A 23,278-nucleotide genomic window follows, 5' to 3' on the forward strand; every position below is an offset into this window, starting at 1 on the left:
TCCTTTTCCGCCACTTTCACATACCAAACTTATTATATTGGGGAATTCTGCAGTATGATTGAAGGGAACAGGAGCATTCTCTTTAACACATGTGGGCCAAATAGCTTTCCAGCATGCAGTCATAGTTTCTGGTCTCAATTCAGATAACGATAATCGAACCTGATCAATACAATCCACAATTTAAAATTTTTTCCACACATCCATAACTGACAGTGTTTCATCATCATTTAGCTTGTTCAAAACATACTGAAATGTTCGTCTGACATAATATGTTTTAAAAGTTACAATTGTATCCTGATCTAGATGTTGTAGCAATGATGTGGTATTGGGTGCCAGAAAAAAAAATTGCACATTTGGGTGTTCTATGGCAGGATGATCAGGTGCATTATTAAGAATCAAAAGCACTTTAAATTCGAGACCCTTGTCATTCAAATTTTTTGCATTTTTGATAAGTAAGTTCTGTTTGGCATTTTTTTCCAGAAAAGGCCAGTTTCATCCATATTCCAAACTTGTTCACGAGTGTAACCTCCATCTTCAATTATTTTAGCAAGTTTTTGTGGAAATGCTTTAGCAGCTGTTTCATCAACAGAAGCCGTTTTCATCTTTAATTTTTATATTATGAAGAACATGTCTTTTAATAAACTTAGCCAGCCAATCATTGCTTGCATGAAATTCATATTTTTTCCTCGATTGATTGAGATGAAGTATCTGGTTGCAGTTTTTTAATCTGTTCATAAAATCTCAATGCTGAATTTTTGTCAACTGGCATTCTTTTTTGTACATTATCTTCTATCCACATCACTAAAGCTTTTTCGGCGCTTTAATTCGGCTTTAGAAAAGAACAACATCATACACAAGAGATGTTCTTTTCTAGAACAACATCTCTTGTGTATGATGATAATTTTGTACTCGATTTTGTACTAGAACATACTGCTTTTATAATAGCCTCTTCATTTTTCTTTATAAATCTGACAGTTGATTCACTGACTCCAAAATGCTTACCCACAGCCATTGCACCTTCCCCAGTTTGAAGACGATGTAAAATTTGAATTTTTATATCCAAGGAAATGGCTTTCCTTTTTTTTTTTTTTTTGGTTATCAGCAACATCATGTGAGGGCTGGATTAAAATCTTCAGTTAATGAAATGAAAGTTTGAAAATTACATATAGCTTACCATTTATTATTTCCTGGCAAAATTATTAATTTTATAACGTGATTTTTATTTTGATTTCACTTAAAAAATGCAAATGCAAAAAATGCGGTAACTGTGTTGTCTACTCAAACACCAAATTAAAACTGCTAAGAACTGTTTTTTTATGCGCAGTCAGTTATGTAATTCGGGGAATTCCCAATAAATGACATTAGTAAGATAAAGAGCCAAGAGGCTATTTTTTGGCAGCGTAAATTAAGTTAAGGGGATAATAAATCCCTCATTATTTTATTTTAAAGCCAGATACGAAACTCGGAGATCAAAATATAAGAGTTTCGTGCCGAATAACTATCTGCAAGTCCAAGCGTAAGTCAACACCTGGGTGGTACAACACTAGGGCAACTTGTGTCAAAGGTGGAGCAAGCTCCTTCACTATTCTTAATATTTTCTCATAATGTAAGACACAGCTCCTAGGAGATGTAGATGTATTACTGTTTTACATTATGAGAGAAGGTCACTACCCAGACTGGTTCCGACCTTTATTGAGGTCTCATCAGTGAGTAGGTAGACCTGGAATACCAAGGTTTAAGTGAACCGAACATACATATACCCCTACTACTAAAGTGACATGACGGAGATTGCTCCACCTTTGACACGAGTTGCCCTAGTGTTGTACCACCCAGGTGTTGACTTACACTTGGACTCGCCGATAGTTCTTCGGCATGAAACTCTTAGATTTCGATCTCCGAGTTTCGTATCCGGGTTTAAAATACAATAATGAGGGATTTATTATCCCGTTAACTTGACATTGGTAAGAATTTAGAATTTTCTTAATTGAAACGAGAATGCAATTGTACAAAATTCTCAGAATTTTTTTGAATTAGGGATTTTTCCTAACTTAGACTTTAGGTTGGTCTCGTAAAAGTGAATAAAAATCGCCTAAAAAATTTTTTTTTGATATCCCAATTTGCGTAAAAAAAATTTGCATAAAAAGAGGTTTAGGTATATATATATATATATATATATATATATATATATATATATATATATATATATATATATATACATATACAGATATCCCTTGCTTAACACGCCGAAATTAATTGCGACATTCCCTTTATATACGCGGCAAGAGTTTTAATTAATGCACCTTTCAATTTACTCTCCAAAAACATGCAAGCCTAGAGGAGTGTTTCCTGGCCTATTTTCTTAAAAAGACATTCTCAAAGGCAGTAGAAACAACAACAGGAAAAAATGCGATTACACTCCGAGAATTTTGGGAAAATTTTAACATTAAGAACACAATTGAAAACCTTCATGACTCGTGGGAGCTAGAAGACAAGTGTCTTCTAGTTGCATGAGAGCTGTTTGGAAAAACCTTTTGCCAGAATGCGCTAATGACTTAGGTGGTTTTCAAAATCCTGTGAACAACGTGGTTGAAGAAATCGTTGCAATTGGTGAAGACCTTGGTTTTGATGGTGTTGATGCAGAAAATGTTAAAGAATTATTGAATTCAAATTCAAAAGATTTCAGTGACAATGATCTTCTTGAAACTGAACAACAACACGCATGTAAAGACAATGAAGAAACAGAATGTGAAGGTTTCAAAGGAGATAACAATCAAAGAACTGGATGGAATATTTCGCAGTTTAGAATCACTTAACCACCTTACCGGTCATTATGAATCAAATACTTTGATCCATCATATATTTCAATGTAATATAAATGGTATTACAATTTTAATATGCACTTTGCATCCATGATAATCTTGACATCTATTTGACGTCTTGGCCGGTAGCATGGTTTTAAGCAACAAGTAATTGATATGGAACCAAATGTTAATTGAAGAATGCTTGTTTGACGAGTTCTGGAGAGTCATTTTGCTTGTTATCGTAGAATTTATGCTTATAAGAAAAAAAAGCTCAAACTGTTCAAACGACTCTTGATAACTTTTTTTGATAAAAAAAATGCAGTAACTAATGCAGGTACAAGCATTTATTAAACATTTACTTTGCATTCATTTTTTATCTTGCCTAAAAGAGTACCATATAAAATGAATTATTAATACAGTAATCGATCATGGATGAATTGTAATTTTTACCATTGATTATTATATTTGATTAACGCAATTTTGATATACGTGGTAACATCGAGGGATTAATTAATCACATTAATCAAGGGATACCTGTATAAAGAGTTTATAAATGAGATATCAATACTGCCACACGATCACACTCACAGTTGGTGAGTGTGATCATGAGAAACTGACTTGTGAACACATTTGTGCTAGGTTATGTTTGCTGCACATCTGGCTATAGCTCAATTGCCCTTGTAACACGATTGCTTTCACTTCAGGTAGATAGACACATTTTTACACATTTGGGAATATATATGACATGCCAATTTCAAGTTTTTCAGTAGAATTTTTGTGCAAAACTAATATCTGTGAACTGTCTTCGTGGTATAGAAAATATATCAAAAGTAATGTTTTCTTATTTCAAGTTTATGTATAACATTTCCCTTTAAAAATATTATGCATGGAATAAAGCAAAGCACCAAATGAAGTATGATTTTTATACATACTTTACTTGGTGCAGGAAGATTTAAATATCTAGTGATATTTCTATTTTATGGTTATACTACTGCACATGTTATCTACAAAAACATCAAAAGAAAATACTACAAACAACTATAAATTATTGGATATTTATCTGAATGTAACAAATCTATTTACATTCACACCTATTCTTTCCTCAGATGTGTTGGTAATATACAAGTAGTTCACATCTGATTAATGTAGAATTAAATATAATTACCTACCTTTAGAAATTTATAAACAGACAATTACAGAATCTCTCTTAATTATCAGTGAATTATATAACCAGAAAGCAAAATGCCTTTTTCCTTCTAACATAATTGTCATTTCTATAGAAAGCAGACATAATCAGGGCTTGACAAATACACTAGCCCATGGACATGTGGCAAGTAAATTTTGTCAGATGGTGAGTAGCTGCAGACTATTTTGTACTTAATAAAAAATAACTTTCTAAACAAAATTTTTTTAATTTTAAAAGACAATACATGTGCAGTACCATCAATCCGTTTATGGAACTTGTATTGACTTATTGAGATATATCATTAAAAATGGTCGTCTTGGACAAATACAATTTTTGTATGCCAAGTAGGATTCTGCATAATTTGTCAAGTCCTACAAATAATGATTACTGTTCTGTGCCTGAGAGATGGCAACTGAAAGTACAAGACAATTTGTTGCATCCTGTCCCATGGGCAAGTACCAAATGAATACAACAGTGCCCAGCATGAACATGCCAAGAATGTTTGAGGCCATTGGCACACCCAGGGAGGGTGTGCCAATGGCCTCAAACATTCTTTTTAAAATTCTTTTTTTTTATTTTTTTATTTATGTTGTGTCCTGTCTTCTATTTCTATACTACTTATGAATTAGCGGTCACATAAGGTGGGAATACCCTCTGGCTCTCGGGAATCACGGCCGTTGTGAACGCAAGGCAAACGAAGTAGTGCTCGGGTGCTACTTCGTTTGCCTGAGCTGAGCCAGAGAAGATCACGTTATCATGTATTAGCGATCACTGCAGATGCTCAGTCATAGGTCATATGCAATGCATAGTGTGCACTCTCAAATCGTTTATTCAACTCGCCCCCTCCCCCCAAGATTAAATCATGGGTACTCGGCCCCCTCCAAGATTAAATCCTGAGTGCGCCAGTGTTTGAGGCAGTCATTCTTCTTGGTATTTGGTTCAATGAATACCACTTCAAAAGCTTCCTATAAGGCATACTCCACTGCTGTGCATTATATTTATTTAATTCCAACTATTCCAATCCTAACCAAATGTTAAACTGGCATTCTAGATAATTTTGCATTGTCTAGTCTTCTCTGATTCTCTGGAAACAAACTCAATGAGCATCACTATGGTACTGCATCATGACATATTGTAAGGGCTATGGTTACAAGGTTTTGGGAAATAGAAAGATTAGACTAACCCACAAACTCCCAATCTGAACCCAAACTCTGCAAAGTGTTTCTGGGAAGAGTCAGAACATCAGGTGGGCACAGGACCAACATATCCACATCATTAAAGGGAGGAATGGACCAAGGTTCCATTATAATTATCTTTTAATTCACCATAAGTTGGCCCCTGGTTGGCCAAGTGGTTAGCATATCCATTCTCCAGCCAAAAGGCTACGGGTTCAAATCCCACCATGGACATTGAGATTTTCCGTGAAAATACTAGTGGTGGTAGTGATGGGCAGTAGACAGTGCCGGTAGAGATGATGGTATTTGTAGTTCACTGTAGTTGGTGAATTGAATGGTGAAGTTGGAGAGTTGTAGAGTAGGTCCCTCTCTAGATGAGTCTTTGGACTCCTTGGAGGTGTCACGTAATAATAATAATATATTTACAATGCAGAAATACACACACACAAACTAAAATAACTGCACACCCATTCACACTTACATGAACATCTGAAAGTATGAAATATCCATTATTCACCAAGAGTATGAAAACTGATAGCACATTGTTATGGACTATATGATCTGTGCATACCACACTAATTAAAAAGCACAATCTATGAAAGTCTGTACATCCTCTTTTATCAGTGCTTTTCAGTATGGGCTTCACTGACTTGATAGATATTTCGAGCTTAACTCTCCTTAAAGGTTAGAAGTTCAAGAATATTCACAATACCTCATATTAAAATTTATATATATTGTAAGTGCACCATTTTTTTTTTTTATTTTTTGGTGATTCCCACCAATGAAAAGTTGTAAACCCATAGTACAGTACAGTACAGTACAGTACTGTGGGAAGTCTAAGAATTTTTTTTTAAATTTTATTTATTTATTTTGATTTTTACAGTTTGGAAATCCTGCTCTAGAGAAACAAACATGGAACTTTTTTTCCAAGCCACTTCAGGTCTCCAATAAGTAGTCCTTCAATTAGAAATCAAAAGTGTAAATTTTAAAGAGCTTTGAAGGGCTATGTGTCTTGATAATTAAACAAAGAGATTGGTAAAATGTTCATTTATTATTAAGCAGGCAAAGTAAGCAGAGGAACAGCTTGCAGAACACAATACTGATTTCCAATCAATGAAACACTTACATGCCACATAGCTTTTAATGTGAGCTATTAAAGGTAGTCTGCATTTCTACTTGGCCTCTGAGAAGAACCATCAAGTTAAAAGTATGCTGTCAGATCAGCATACTTTTAACTTGATGAAACCATAATCAAGCATCATTAAAATGTGCAATACCAAGAAAATTCATGCCAAGGTTGTGTAAAATTTGTAACCTACTACCATGTCATCATTTTTAAAACTTCTTTAAATAAATTTCTTAGTTCAAGCATCAGTTGGAATACATAAATAGAAATGATTTTATTTGTTTTTTTTTTTTTAATTGTTAGAATCAGCAAGATGTAGCATCATGAGGCTCTTTCTGTTTTTTCTTTCTTTAAAAACTGAACATTTCAACACATATTATAATAGAGTTATTTCATATTATATTTAACAATCCAAACCACACTGAAAATTTGGCTAATTAATTTTGAACAATCGATTTTCTTTAAAACAGCATTTATTGCTATAGGGCATTTTCTGCACAATAATGACAATGCACAGTCCTTTCATAGTAATAATCAGTAAGTGAAAGCAGTTACTACTAATGGGGACCACACTATGTGTGTGGGGAGGAGAAATGTTGCAATTAGATGCCCCCAATTATAGTCTAATCCCTCCATTTTTTTAATAATTTTTAATATAATAGTTATGTATGTGTTGGTAGAGAGGTGTTCATTATTAACATATGAGCAATGGCAAGAAATTCAATATGAAAATGCCTATGACAAGGTGGGAGAACTGCTTTTTCAGTGCAGTAATGAAATTTGAAACTGGCATACAAAAGTTACTGATTACATTTGAACAGTTTACTCAGTTCTTTGCTTATCTCAAAGGCAGAGGTGTAGCTAGGGAGAGGCAGAGGGGGGGTGGTCCACCCTGGGTGACACTTTGAACCTTTTTGAACTTTTGCAGTTAATTCTAAAATACAATCTCGAAAACTCATTTCCAAATATTGTAATACTACTGCAAATTTTCCTCACAATTGCTGTAAGTGTTGCTAGTTGTGAGAAGAGTTTTTCTAAATAAAATAGATTACAAATTACCTACATTATTATGAAATAAACTTTGCCAATGTCATTGACGGTTTTGCTAACAGAAAAGCAAGAAAAATAACATTTTAGAATGTTGAAATTAAAGTTTTACTTAAAAAATAAACATAGTGTTTTAATTTATTTCCCTATATGTCATTTTGACTTTTTGTACTATTTTTGGTGTATTAAGAGGGGCGGCAAACTTGGGGACCACCCCAGGCAACAAAAGCTCTAGCTACACCACTGCTCAAAGGGAAGTCATACACAAACAATAAATTATACTTGTCATGAAATTATATTCTTCTTTAATTCTTTACCCAAGTGTAAGCAAACAAAATTTGTGTGTGAAGTATCTTCACAACTAAGCTACTTGTATACAGTGGCCACTGACCTCTCATCAATTGCCTCAGCATCCCATAATTCAAGGCACACTTCCTCTCAGACATGCAATGCAACATACTCCAGAAGACTTAATTTTCTTTAGAAATAAACAAAAAGAAGTGTTCACAAATTATTACATTTCAGTATGAAAAAAAGTTCCTTGATATTACAAACAAAAGGATATTTCTATTGGTGATCTTTACACCATTTGCATCCAAAATGATTAGAAATAACTGATACAAGAAAAAATAATTATGGTTTTTACAGATCCAACATCAGTGTTTTCTTAGCCATAAGAATTACAATCTGTATAACTGAAGCATTGAGAATTGATTGAAAATAAAGTTAAATTGGACAGGTGTAAATGGATGAATGGCAAGACTGAGGTAATCTGAAAGAAGAAGCAGAAAATGAAGGCATAATAGAGGAAATATAATGTGGGATTTCAGAAACAATTGCACAAGATATATAAAGAGTGCACTAGGAAGTTGACTCACTTAGTAAGAAAAGTGAAAGTACAGTACAAGCAGTGCATCAGTGAAAAAAAAAAAAAAGAAAAAAAAAGTAATATTATTCTGGTCAATATCAAGGATATAGCTGAGTAGTTAATGAGCAATTCATGAAACTTGATCATTGTAAGTGTAGTACCATTTAGAGCTTGAGTGAGTAAAGTCTCATTCTTGGCATCTCCATTGTACAGTAGAATAATTTTATCCTCTTCTTTATTGAGAGACTTTTGTTAAATGAATATGCTAAGGCTAAAATTATTCCACTTCATGAAGTGGACAGATGTTAAAGATGTTGGTGGGAACTAGGATCCAAGCTGGGTCGATACAGCAGGATTCTCTATGAGAGTCAGCATAAGTTTGTTAAAGAAAACTTGTTTTAGGTGTTTTAGCAATATACATAAGAATTACAATAGAGTGATGTACATATTGGATTGTGGAAGTATTGTGTGTATTGGATTGTGATATGTATGTTCAGTAGCATATTTAGATTTTGTAAAAAAATCTTAGATGAGAGCTTTCATAGCTTCAGTCAGTTTTCAACGATGCTTTTCAGCTGGAAAGACCTGGTCCTAAATCCCATCTAGGATGTAAAGAACCTTTATCGGGGCTTTTCAAGTGAAGGTGAGTTAGCCAGTCTCATATGGAGGTAGTAAGGTTTTCTTCCTGGAAACTCAGGTTTTTTATACTGAAAACAGGCAAATCAGTCAGGATAACACACACAATTTACATAGCAAATATCTCATAGATATAGGCTAATCACCTTATCCTGAAATCATGGTTACAAACTCCAAGGATAATTTGGATAGGGTCCATTAAGAACTGTAGAAGAAGAAGAAGTCTTAGATAAACACAAAATGGCATTTAAAATGGAACAGATAGAGTTAATAACACATTAGTGAGTTAGATAGGAGACTGACTGCAGATAAGAATCAGCGGATGTACGAAAGAGTAAGAAGAGGAAAATCAGCATTAGTGTGTTGCATGAGATCTGTTTTAGAGTGTTTATCATTTAAATTATAAGTTAATGATGGGAGAAGTTTAAATGAGGAATCTATAGCTGTTTAGAGATTATATAAAGTTATGGAGAGTGAGAACTATGATTTGTGAAGCAGATGCAGAGGCTAAAATTTGAATATAGTGGCTCTGTAAACATATAAGCAGGACAACCATTTCAGTGTTGCAAATTTTAAGGCTCTGAACCTCTTTTGCACTTGAATGGTTCACTTGCTTGGTGTTTATGTGGGTAACAATGCAAAAGAACCATTCAAATGCAAAAGAAGTGCAAGTAAGATTGAACAAAAGTTACAATCAATAGTGTTTGTGAGACGAGAAAAAATGATTTCCATTTGAACATAATGAGCTCTCCCCCTCCCTGCTTTTACCTCTTTCAAAATCAGTTTTGGATGTGTTTGTTGATAATTAGTCTTTTTGGCTTTAATATAAACAGAAAAGGAAGATGGAGATTTTAATGAAAGAAGCCAATTATAATAATAATATTATTATTATTGTGACACCTCCAGGGAATCCAAAGACTCATCGAGGGAGAGTGTGCCAACAACATCTAATGATTGATCCCTTCCAACTACTAACCACACTCAAACTTGCTTAACTTTTTGCATGAGCCATTAGTAGTAGAGGCTCTACCAATCAACCAACCATGCTCAGTTCTCTTATACAGCCTTAGTGCACATCTTGGAGAGCCATAGCATAGATTATTATTATTATTCTCAGACTTCTGCAGAGTCAAACTCATCACGGGAGGCCCGTCTGTCATATACACAGCTCATCATACCATGCATTAAACACATTCTCTGCAAACATCACAGTCTCAGGCAATGCATTGTAATCATTCATTACTCTCAGTAATGAATGATTACTGTGAATTCTTCTCAGTGTGAGCAAAAAAATCTTCTCACTCTTTTGCTCATACCTTCCTTATTCAACTTCCAGAGATAACCTCTTGTTCTCCACACCATTTTGTGGAAAACCTCTTTACTGTTAATCAATAAGAAACCCTTACCAACTTATATGTCTCTATGAGAACAGCCTTCCTCTTAACCACTAGACTCTGTAAATTGTATCTTCTCAACCTGTTTTCATATCCAAAATTCCAGAGATCAGAAACTACGAGGAATATTCAATAATCAATTGCCAATTTGTGCAGTAGTCCATATGTGGCCTAATCAAGGCCTTATTCAATGTACTTCTACAAATCAGTGTCCTCTGCATCATTTCCAGAATTCGTTGTGCTGTCCTCACAATTTTGGCAATATGTCCTCTAAATTTTAGATCTTTATCCACCATCACCCCAAGATTTATTATTTCCTCCACCTCCAATAATATATCCTCACCACAAGTAAATTCTACATCCCATCTTTGTTTTCCAAATTTTAAACCCTTACATTTCACAGCATTGAACTGACATCCCCACTCCCATGTCCATTCACTCAGTCTATTCAAGTCCTCTTGTGAAACTACAACATTTGCTCTATTCCTTATAGTTCTCCCTAACTTTGCATCATCTGTGAACAACAATATCTCTATTCAAAACCTTTCTCAATATCATTAACATACGGGTTAAACAGCAACAGCCCTAAAACAGATCACAGAGGCAACCACTAGTGATATAAAGGATGACAATTTCAAGTGAATGGGAAAGCAATTTTTCCATACTGCTTCAATGATATGTTTAATGCAAATGTATGGATAAGAAAAGTGAAAACAATAATCTAACCAAGGAAATGAGAGAGAAATTATGAAAATCATTCCACTTGGTGTAATGCCAGACAGCATATGATGGCTGTAAAGGGTCTTTCATGGATAAGATATCAAGACTGTTGTCTGAATTACCTAGAGAACAAACAAGATCCATAGTATTCTTAGATAGGTGAGTGACTAATCAGAAAGAGATCTAGAGTTTGGAAAATGGTTACAGTTATGTGGCAGGCACACAAACGATTTGTGCAAGGTTATTGGTGCCAGCAAATGTTTAACATTATTACTTGCTAGAGTGGAAAAGGAAAGCCAGTTAGAGTTGTGAACATTATATCTCTAAGGAAGATGACACCATGGAATATATCTTCAAGATAAATAATTTCAATGGAGCATGTATATTAGAGATATTTATAAACAATTTCATGGCTTACACATGTAAAAAATTATAGAATTTTATAAAAATAGTGGATATTAAAGATCCAGCATTATTTCAAAGCCTTTTTGTAATTTTGACAGGAGAGCTTATGAAAATACAATCCTCAGCATCGAATTGCCTTAGCTTACACTACTTAAAAGAACAAATATTACACTTCTGAACTCCAAAGTCCAAAATCTTGCACTCAACTGCAGTGGTCATGTTTGTTTAAGATTAATAATCCCTTCATTATTAATCTGGTACCTCCCTCCCCCCCCTCTCCACCAGCTTAAAACAGCTTATCCACCAAACTCATTTACATTCTCTCAACTTCTCCTCATAACCAACATTCCTGAATCCAGATTTTTCCTTAGTTGCTCATCTCTGGACCACCTTAGTGTTTCCTTATCATCATGATATCCAGATCAAGGCGTTGTACATCTGTACAGTCTATCTTATCTGTACTTATCAACATCCTCTCACTATCATAGTATCAATATTCTGTGTAGTCTTCACAGCAACACATCAGAACTAGAGTGCTGTACCAATAATACTGTGTGTGTGTGCGTGTGCACGTGCACATGCTGTATTATTGGAACGATAAGGAAACACTAAGGTGGTCCAGAGATGAGCAACTAAGGAAAAATCTGGATTCAGGAATGTTGATTATGAGGAGAAGTTGAGAGAATGTAAATGAGTTTGGTGGATAAGCTGTTTTAAGCTGGTGGAGAGGGGGGAGGGAGGTACCAGATTAATAATGAAGGGATTATTCAAAGAGTACAGGAGTGTGAAGAGTTTAAGATATAATATGATAGATATACTATTGCATGAGTGAGAATATCCACAATGAGTTTACTAACTTCTTGGAAGTCTGATAATAAAAAAAGAATAGTAGTTCATTAGTTGTTTAAAAGCTTATAATAAAGGTAAGTAGTTTCATAAACCTAAATTAGTAATCAGTACTTGAAAATGTTCATTATATCTCCATATTACAAAAATTCAAATGCATCACACATGTTTTATCTGCTATTCTTTTACCAATTTATAGTTATAATGACTCAAAATGCTCAAAAGTAATATAAAATACTAAATATTTTACATAAAATACTTCATTTATGCATTTATTTATGACAAGGAAATGAAACTTACCTGGGAACAATGGGATATATCACTAAAAACTTTACTTAACAGAACTTGCTTCTTGTCTGTACTAATGAAACATATTTCTGTGCGTCCAATGAGAAAAAGCATAGTCCTATTATAATAGTGTTGGGGACTATCTGGAGAAGAAATAGCATCCACCTGATAATCACAAAGATTAAGGGACCTCTGAGAGCCTGTCTTGGACTGGTAAAGTGGTAGTGAAGTCTGTCGCACAAGAATCAGTTCATCAAAATTTTGATGTATCTTGTGATTACTATTTGCATAATCTTGAAGATCCTGAACAATCATAGCTCTTGCAGGGGCATCCAGGCTTTGAGTGTGGGTAATAAGAGAGTGTGCTGGAGGTGAGAGCAGTGATTTCTGAGAAAACGAATCAGACCTACTTTCAGGTGTACTTGTGTTTGCACCAGAAGTATTTTCAAATTTATTTAGTTCGCTGTTGTCTTTTGAACACATTTCAGTGGTTATATGCACTTGTTCAGATCTAATAGTGCTGCCATTCTGAAAAAGATAATTGTTTATCAAACATTTCAATCAAAATATTACCTTATTAGATTAAATAAATACAGTTAGCAAGATACATAAAGCAGATATCTGTGTCACAAGTAACTGATATACTGATTTTGAGTTGTCAAATCTTTATACTTTTTTTAGCAAAGTTATTTTTTTGTAACTGATTAAATTACAGAAAGCACTGTCCATAATATCTTCATTAATAATATTTCTCATGAGCTTCCACAGCTCTGTCAGTTTTGATAATGCCTTTCAGTTGGAAAGCCCTGAGTCTGAATCCTGTCTAGGCTGCGAAGAACCTTTATCAAAGCTTTTCTATTGAAGACGAGTCAGACCATTCATATGGAGATGGCAGTGTTTCTTTCTCCTGGAAATTTGGATTTATAGTCCTGCAGAACAGGCAAACTGGCCAGGAGAACGGATGCAATATACATAACTAAGATACTAAGCACATGACTAACCACCCTATCCTAGAATAATGGTTAGGAAATCCAAGGATGCTTGGAAGGTTATCAGCATGAGACCAACTAAGAAACCTGAAGAAGAAGAACTCAATATGTCTCACAAAAGTTGTCTTTAAAAAAATACCACTGTGATCTATAAATATTTTCATATTCATTACAAAAATCAAAACTGAATTTTTCTATCACCTACAGTTTCTTAGTGACACAGAAATTTGATTTCACGACACATTCCCCCCCCCCCCCCTCAGGATCAACCAGTATCTTGTGGGACATCCAGATGGAGTCCAGTAGCTGACAGTCATCAAGTATGTGATTGACAGTCTGTTGAATGTGCAGGAAACAAATGCATGATGAGGATTCCAGGATATGGAATCTGTGTAGGTAGTGTCTTAATTTTCCATATCCCGTTAGTAGCGTGGTTAAACCTGTGTTTTTTTCAGCCAGAGTCTACTTCTGATACTTGGCAAGAATTATTTTGTTGTTGATCCATTTTTTGATGTTATCCATTCTTCTTCCCACAAGTTTAGGCTTATTTCTTCTGCAAGTGTTTTTATAGCAGATTTCGAGTACTTTTGGTAACCTGTTTCTAACCATTCGTTTATAGCCACTTCTTTAGCCAGCTGATCTGCTCTCTTGTTTCTTGCTACCCCAGTATGCACTTTCACCCAGCAGAACTTGATTTCCCATCCCTCTAGAGTGGGATTCCACACCAAATTTCTTTTCTCTTCTTTTAATTCTATATGGTTGTTCTGGTTTATCATGCTGCCTATGGTGCTTCTACTGCCACTGTAAATTGTTGCTGTTTTTTGATGAGAGGTGTTAAGCTCTAATTCCCAGAGATATGTACGTGAACAAATTATAGCAAGTCATTTGCTTGGTTGTTGGAACAGAGGGGATGCAATCTAGAATCTAAAGTGTTCTTGTTTAATGGACTTCTGTAATATGCAATGAAAGAACAACTGATGTTCTCTTTGATTTTGCTTCCATCAGTGTATATATGGAAATTGTTGCTTTCAGAACATTCCTTCTCTTTAATATATGTTTTCTTTGCTGGGTGAGGTCACCTACTGTAGTGAAGTAGATGTTTGTAGCAATTTGGAACAATGTTGAAATTTCCGTTATATCTTTTGGAAGTGATTTAATATATAAGAGAGAATTCTTGCATTTTCAGGCAGATTGGTCTTGACCCGAAATAGTGCAAGCTGCCTCAAAAGATATTGTCCTGTATCCTTTAATTATTCATATGGCTATAAGGCACTGAACTCGGTTTAGATTTTGTTGATTTTTCTTTGATTTTAGTGCATGTTTCCAGATAGGTGAAGCATAAGATATCAATGGTAGTATAGCTCTGGTACAGTACCATCAACAGGGTGTAGCATAGAAGCAGCCTGCCTCATGGCACCCACTTAATAAGGGTGCTCCATACAGCAACAAGATATTTTACATCTGATGTAGATGCAATAGATTTATTTGAAGAATTAAAAATTCTCTCAAAAATAACACAAGACAAAAGTGGTCCTCACCAAATTTTATCATATATATATATATATATATATAACCAAAATCTCGTAGAAATTTATCCCAACGTAACCACCACCCTAAGGATATTGTTAACAATTAAAATCAGTTAACAATTCCTATTAGCGTAGCAAGTTCAGAAAGAAATTTTTCCAAACTTAAACTGATTAAAATTATTTGTGAACAGCGATGACCCAAGAAAGATTGGTTGGTAACTAATCTAGTAACTATATCGATACAGGCGGATATAGCTTATAATTTAAATGTAGAAGAGCTTAAAAACAGTTTTATTGTGCGATATCCTCATGGGGCAAACATCTAATTAATATTATTATGTAATCGTTTTGCATTAATGTTTCTCTTGTAATAAAAATGAAATAGCAATTAGAGATTTTCTTATATTTTTGTCTTATAATCCATCAGGGGCGATATTTAATTGTTTGCCTCAGGGTGTGATCTAATCTGGCGACGACCCTGCTCTGGTACATATTGTTTTCAGCACTTGTTGACCGAATCCCTACTTTATCCTTGTAGACTTAGCTAGAAGGTTTATTATTTGTAAGCTTTTTTCGCAACATATGAGATGTGCTTGTTGAAGGTAAATTTTTCACCTACTGTTATGCCTAGGTATTGTGCTTTTTGATTAGAAAATACCTGGGTTCGATTCTCATCATGACAAAGGGAATCCCTATATTGGCTTTTTCAACTGAAGGTGAGTTAGCCAATCTCATACAGAAGTAGCAGGGTTCTTTCTCCCAGAAAGTGGGGTTTTTCATCACTCATACAGAGAAATCAGCCTTCAGAACACACAATTTACAGACAAAAAATACTGTTGTTGTTGGTGATGAGTGGTAGATGGAGTTGTTGGTAGTAGTGTTGTAGTAGGAGAATTAAGTGGTAGTGGAGAGAATGACATGTATTTAGTGAAGTAGAGAAGAGTGCCCTCCTGCTATGAGTCCTTGGACTCCCTGGAGGTGTCATGTAATAATATAATAGTAATAGGTATTTTAGCTCACTGGCTACCTCAAGAACGTCCCTATTTAAGAAGACTGTTACAGGTTGATGGAAGTTTTTTCACTTGGTTATGCTACCAATTATATATTTGGTTTAATCCTTTATCCAAGTGTAAGCAAACAAAGTTTGCGCCTGAAGTATTTTCAGGACTAGGGCAATTCGTGGTAAAGGTGGAATGAGTTCTGATCACTTGCCTTAGTATCCCATAATGCAAAGCACATCTCCTTGCAGACATGTATACTGCTATGCATTAAGGGAAGGGTCACTACCCAGACCAGTTTCGACCTTTATTGAGGTCTCGTCAGTGGGAGCCAGACTCAGAGGTGGTGATACTAAAGTGGAAGTAATGCATTAGTCATATCACCATATACCAGTTGCCAAAAAAAGATGGCAACTGGTATATGGTGATATGACTTCTGCCTCTGGGTCTGGCTCCCACTGACGAGACCTCAATAAAGGTTGAAACCGATCTGGGTAGTGATCCTTCCCTTAATGCATAACAGTATACATGTCCGCAAGGAGATGTGCTTTGCATTATGGGATACTAAGGCAAGTGATCAGAACTTATCCCACCTTTACCACGAGTTGCCCCAGTCCTGAAAATACTTCAGGCACAAACTTTGTTTGCTTACACTTGGATAAATGATTAAACCAAATATATAACTGTTACAGGTTGTTTTGATTTTTTACATGAGATGTGGAGCACTTTAGACTTGGTACTATTGAAAGTAACTTTCTTCTCATGTGCCCACTCTGAAATTTTAAAGAGTTCTTCGTTGGCCATTACTTTTAGCTCTAAGCTGTCGCGTTATCATTATCATTGCATCATCAGTGAAAGCTATGACTTTTGTTTCAGTAGTGAAAGGAAGTCTTAATAGCAAGTTGTACTGGATGTTCCAAAAACCTGGTCCACAGCAGGAACCTTGTGGACAGCCTCGTTTGAATTATTTCGTTTCAGCTGTGGTTTTTAATGTCATGGTTGCTCTTAAAATAATTTTTTGTAAAGTAGAGTAGGTTTTTGTACATGTGAAATCTCTTAATTGATTAATTATGAATGGCCATCACGAAGCATCGAAGGCTCCTTGAACATCAAGTGAGATCAGTAGTAAATTTTTTTTTGCTGTAGATTGTCTTCTGTGAACTCTTTAATCTCCATAATTGCATCTACTCTGCTTGTTTGAGGTCTAAATGCATATTGATTGCTGCTTAATAAGTCTCTTGAGTAGACAAAGTGCTTTATTCAGTTTATCAGAAGTTTTTGTAGTACCTTACCAGCAACATTTATGAGACTGATTGGCCAGTATTTGCTAATTCATTAGATGTTTCTTTTCCTGGTTTGATTATGGGTATAATTATAGAGCATTTCCATAATAAAGAAATCGCCCTCTTTTCAGGCATTCATTGAATACTGCTGTTATTATGAACTCAGGGAATTCGATAAATGCTCTTCGGAGTATATCGCTGGTTATTTCGTCCTCTCGAGGAGTTTTTCTTGGATCCATTGATCTTAATATTGACTCAATTTCATTAGTTGTAAATAAATAGTTGTTAGGAGCATCTATGTTCATTTCCATTCTTTGTCTGTAAGTTTTGTGTATTTCTTCATCATTATTTGTCATCATCAGGAACAAACTTGTTTATCATAATAGCTGCAGCTTCTGCTAAGTTTTTAGTGTAGAAGCCATCTGTTTTCTTAATAGCTGATAACATTGGTGTTACCTTTTTCTTGCTTGCTGCTAATTTATACATACAGTTCCAGGAATTTGATACAGTTGAAACAGTACAGAATTTTTTCCATGATTTTGTTTTTGCATTTGTAATTTTGAACTGATAGCTATATTTGGCTTTATAGTAGTTCGGTCTTCTACTTTTCTTAAACCTTGATTGTTGTTGTTGTATGTTCTTTGATATAGTCATCTGAGTGCATTTACACATTTTCTTAGGACTGAGTTCATCGTTCCACCAAGGTGCTGATTTTTTTTCCACCCATGTTTAGCTTCTTGGTTGTTCGGAGTGTTTGGTTGCTGGATTTTTTCAGACTTGATGAAAGTGTAGATGCAAGGATATCTTTATCGGCTTGTGTTGATGCCCAGATGGCTAGGTATAAGCTGAGTTGTTGTTCATTGATCCCATTAAAGTGATGCTCTGAGATTAGGCATGCAAATTCTCTTTTTAATGCTTTTACAAACATGTCTCGATTGGTGAAGTACTTGATGTTAAATCAATGGTTTGCCTTATGTATGGTTTAAATTTTTGTTACTGATGATGAAACTTACTATGATGTGATGATGATCAGAGCAGCTTTCTGCTTCCTTGCATCGCCATTCAGAAACCAGGGGTAAAATAGTGTCATTTATTACTGTCAGATCAATGAAACTGCTTCCTCTAGTATTTTCAAATGATGGGATATTACAGTCGTTGTTTAGTATGTATAGGGAATTTGATGCTAAAAATGCTTCCAGATTTTTACTTCTATTGTTTGTGTTCTCGTTAAACCATAAAACCAAATGGGCATTACTATCAATTCCAAGAAATAGGCCAACTCTGATGGTAAAATCCAGGATGCTGCCCATTTTTTCGAAGTCATATTTTATGTTACTATGATAGTCTAGATACGTGCAGCAAAAGTTTTGATTCTGCGATACGTAATTTCAATAAGTACTAAGTCCTCATTGCTGTACTGAGAAATTAATACTGTCTCAACTTCAGGGTTTATTATTATGATGTGTCACCTCCAAGGAATCCAAAGACTCATTGAGGGAGAGGCACCTACTCACAACTCTCAGTCTCCACCAACTACAGTGAACTGCCACTACCATCATCACCTACAACAATGCCATCTACTGCCCACCACCACTAGTATTTTTTATCTGTAATATTTATTTATTTAGTGTATGGCATAATAAAGACACATGACATCAGAATATATAAATACATATTTGTGCAGACAATAAAAATGAAATACAAGAACCTTACAACATCAACAACGAAATATGTGGCTTTCCAACTAATAATAAGATATTTTCCAAAGGATCAAAAAGAAAGAGAGCTAAAATACTCATGGTTAATCTTTTTTTTTTTTTTTTTCAATTGAGAGTGAGTTAGCCAATCTCATATGGAGTTAGCAGGGTTTTTTCTTTCCGGAAAGTCAGGTTTTTCATTCCGCATACAAACAAATCGGCCTTGAGAACACATGCAATTTACAGACAAAAATTACTAGTGGTGGTGGTGGGCAGTAGATGGCATTGGTGTAGGTGATGATGGTAGTGGCAGTTCACTGTAGTTGGTGGATTAAGTGGTGGAGACTGAGAGTTGTAGAGTAGGTGCCCTCCCTCAATGAGTCTTTGGACTCCTTAGAAGTGACACATCATAATAATAAACCCTGAAGTCGAGACAGTATTAATTTCTCAGTACAGCAATGAGGAGTTAGTACTTATTGAATATCATATATAATTGGCCTTATATAATAATTAATATAATTAGCTTTTGAGCTCTTGTGCTCAAACCTTAGTTTCATCATAAAATGCAAAGCAACCTTATGCTTCCTAGAATCCATGCTCACAAACAGAAAAATTTGGGTCCATATTGGAAAAGCGGGGTGCTTAAGGGTCAAAGCTATATAACTAATAGGAGACTTTCACATAGCCTTTAAAGGAATGCGGAGAACTGACCAGAGCTTCTGACCTAATGTCCAATCCTCACCTTCTCGTGGTGCGCCCTGTTTGGTATCTACCTGGATACTAAACGAATGTCAATGGGCTGTCAATTTGGGATTTAGCCGACCAAATTGTATTCTTATTGGCTTAAACCAAAAAACAAAATGATGGTACAACATGATAAAATTTCATGCCGGCTGGGGCGTCACCCGGTTAAACAAGGCCCCTGTTGTTTTCACCAGGGAACCAGGGTGAATAGCGAAAAGTCAGCTACTGGAACAAATCTGGAAACACACCCCAACTCAATATCACCAAAGCACTATCAATATAAGATGCCTAAATGGCAAAGAAATGGAGCTAGCTGAGGAATTAGATAAGTACCAGATCAACATAATAGGGGTGACTGAAACAAAAAGGACAAAAACTGGTGAGATCTTTCTGAGCAATAAATACAAAATGTTATATTCAGGCAATTACAATCAATGAAAAGAAGGAGTAGCCATAGTATTCAGCACTAAATACGAGGCTAATCTTCTTGAATGGCAAGCAGTATCAAGTAGAGTGATGTGGGCAAATATGAAAATGGGGAACTGGACAATGAGACTTATTTGTGCCTATGGTCCCACAGAAGGTTCTACTAAGGTAGAAGTGGAGGAATTTTTTGATGCTTTAGAAAAAGCAACTGACACAATGAAAATGGAAAAGTTGGTCATTGTTGGGGATCTAAATAGCAGAGTAGGAAATGATTGTCAGACAAGCAAAAATATTTTGGGAAAATTTGGAGAAAAGAGCAAAACAAATAATAATGGCAAATACCTGTTGGATTTCTATTCAGGACATGGACCGATTATTACTAACACCATGTTCCAACATAAAAATATGCACAAATTCACATGGAGAGAAGAGGCAAGGAATAAGAAAAGTCTCATTAACTATGTTATTATTGATAGTGATGTTTTTTCCCTGGTGCAAGACATCAGAGTGTACAGAGAATTTGAAATTGGAAGTGATCACTATTTAGTCTTGAGTAGGATAAAATTGAATTTCACATTGAAAAGAATAACACGTAAGAAAGTTTTAAAGAGAATAAAAGTTGAGCAGCTCTCACATGTGAACTGTAGACTAAAATACACAAAGATTATTGAAGAAAAAATGAAAGAGTTTGAGAATATGAAACCAAACCTTGGAGAATCAGTGGCAAGCCTTGAAGAAAACACTGATTGATTCAGCCAGAGAGGCATGTGGTGAGGTAGTCTGCAAGGATAGAAAAATCAGAACTCCATGGTGGACACAGGAAGTTAAAGAGGTGGTGAAGGAAAAGAAGAAAGCATATCAAACATTCTTGACAAATAAGTCAGCTTGTGCTCTGAGAGACTGAGACAAATGTAAGAAAGCTAAACACTGTGTAAAATTAGCTAAACAAAAGTCATGGGAGGACATTGGCAAGAACATAGAAAATAAATATCAAGAAGGTGGTAAGATGTTCTGGAGGTTGTTGAAGAAGCTTAGAAATGGAGGAAAGAGTGCTATAAAAGGAGTTAGAGATGATAAAGGTGACATGAAAATGGGAGAAAAAGATATCCTTGAAATATGGAGTAATTACTTCGAAAAATTGCTAAATGAAACAAAATGTGATAGCACAGTGGTAAAAAAACACTCAACAGGCATACAGTCAGGAATACATATCCATACTTGAAGTAGAAAAAGCCATCAAAGGCTTGAAATGTGGAAAGGCAGCAGGAGTAGATGATATTCGACCAGAAATGCTGAAGTATGGTGTTATAAAAGTCTTACAGTGGCTGCACTGCATAGTTCAGAAAGCCTGGACAGAGGGACGAATTCCCAATGATTGGAGTAGAGCTCTCATAGTACCCATATATAAAAAAAAGGGAAATAAAACTGAATGTGAGAATTACAGAGGTATTTCCCTACTGAGTGTTCCTGGCAAGATTTATGCAAGTATACTTGAGAAATGGTTGAGAAAGATTGTGGAAGAAAAGCTTGGTGAAGAACAAGCTGGATTCAGGCCAAATAGAGGCTGTAGGGATCAGATCTTCATTTTACAACAAATAATTGAGAAAGCATGGGAATATAACAAAGATCATTATTTAAGTTTTGTCGATCTGGAGAAGGCATATGACAAGGTGCCAAGAGAGAAGCTATTCAATATGCTACAGTTATATGGTGTCAATGGGGCATTATATCAAGCAATACTTAGTCTTTATTTGAGTTGTAAGTCAGCAGTTAGAATTGAAGGAAGTACAGGAAGATGGTTTAATGATAAATCTGGTGTGAGACAAGGATGTACATTATCCCCTCTGTTATTCATTATCTATATGGATCACATTATGAAGGAAAGTGGTATTAAACATAATATCAAAATTGGAGATGTTAATGTCAGCTCTTTGCCTTATGAGGACATAGTTATACTTCTAAATAAATCCGCTACAAGTCTGCAAGATTCCCTGACTAAATTGAATAACTGTTGTAATAGATATGGTATGAAGGTCAGCAATAAATAGACAAAGACAATGAAAATAGGAAGAATCACTGAAAATGTCAACTGTGTTGTGAACGGAGAACCTGTGGAACAAGTAAAACATTTCACCTACTTAGGCATGATTTTTAGTAAAGATGGTAAATTAAATATGGAAATAGACAATAGAATCAACAAAGCTGGTATGGTAGGAAGTCAATTGAATAATTTTATATGGAATAAGAGAAAAATTAGTCGGAACACTAAATTAGCTGTATACAAGACAGTGTTCAAACCAATTTTAACTTATGGATCCGAGAGCTGGGTCAGAAGTAAAACACTTGACCAAAGACTAGAGACTGCAGATATGAGAATCCTGGGAAAGATCAGAGGTGTGAACAGATGGCATCAATGACAATATCATATTAAAAACAAGGATATTAGGAAAGAACTTGGCATTGTCAGCATCCAGGAATGCATTAGCAGAGCTAATCTAAGGTGGTATGGTCACTTAAACAGAATGTTCAAGGAAAGATTAGCAAAACAAGTGTTCTCTGCCAGGTTGGCAGGAAAACAACCTAGAAGAAGACCAAGATATAGGTGGATTGATACTGTACAAAGTTCCTTAGATGACAGATATAAGATCTGATAACGTTGGAGTCTTGACAAGTAACAGACCAATTTGGAGGAAAATTGTAGATAGGAAGCTAGTAATGATGTAAATTTTTCATGTAGTACTATCATATCCTGTATACCCCTTGAGGGTACATGGCAGGAATTTGATGATGATGATGATATTGGAAAAGCAGACCCAGATTTCTTCAGAATGGCTTGCCCAGGGGCTCTGTTTTGGCTCCAACTCTTTTTAACATCTATATCTCAAACATTCCCTCAACAAGATCAAGTAAATATATATACGCAGATGACATGGCGATACTCCACCAATCACCTTCTTTCGATTCCCTGGAGGTTGCCTTGAACACAAATTTGGAGACTCTCGAGAAATATACTTCAAGAAGTGGCACTTAAAGCAAAACCCATCAAAACAGCATCCAGACCTTTCCATCTTAACAACAAGGAAGCAAACCACCAACTCAACCTAATTTTCTGTGGCAGCC

The 23,278-nt window shown here is 35.3% G+C and overlaps 1 protein-coding gene across 1 annotated transcript in view; it reads right to left on the bottom strand.

Annotated features, from left to right (window-relative positions):
- LOC150100690 (TBC1 domain family member 1-like) overlaps positions 1 to 23,278 on the bottom strand; it is a 342,041-nt gene that overhangs the window by 255,620 nt on the left and 63,143 nt on the right. The window contains exon 4 of the mRNA XM_090401806.1: positions 12,505 to 13,020. Coding sequence (XP_090257932.1) covers positions 12,505 to 13,020 — 516 coding nt within the window. The remainder of the gene's footprint in view (positions 1 to 12,504; positions 13,021 to 23,278) is intronic.

Source organism: Typopeltis vanoorti, chromosome 12, assembly GCF_054136105.1.
Source record: "Typopeltis vanoorti isolate ZY-2024b chromosome 12, IOZ_Tvanoo_1.0, whole genome shotgun sequence".
In the NCBI taxonomy this organism is placed as follows: Eukaryota; Metazoa; Arthropoda; class Arachnida; order Uropygi; family Thelyphonidae; genus Typopeltis; species Typopeltis vanoorti.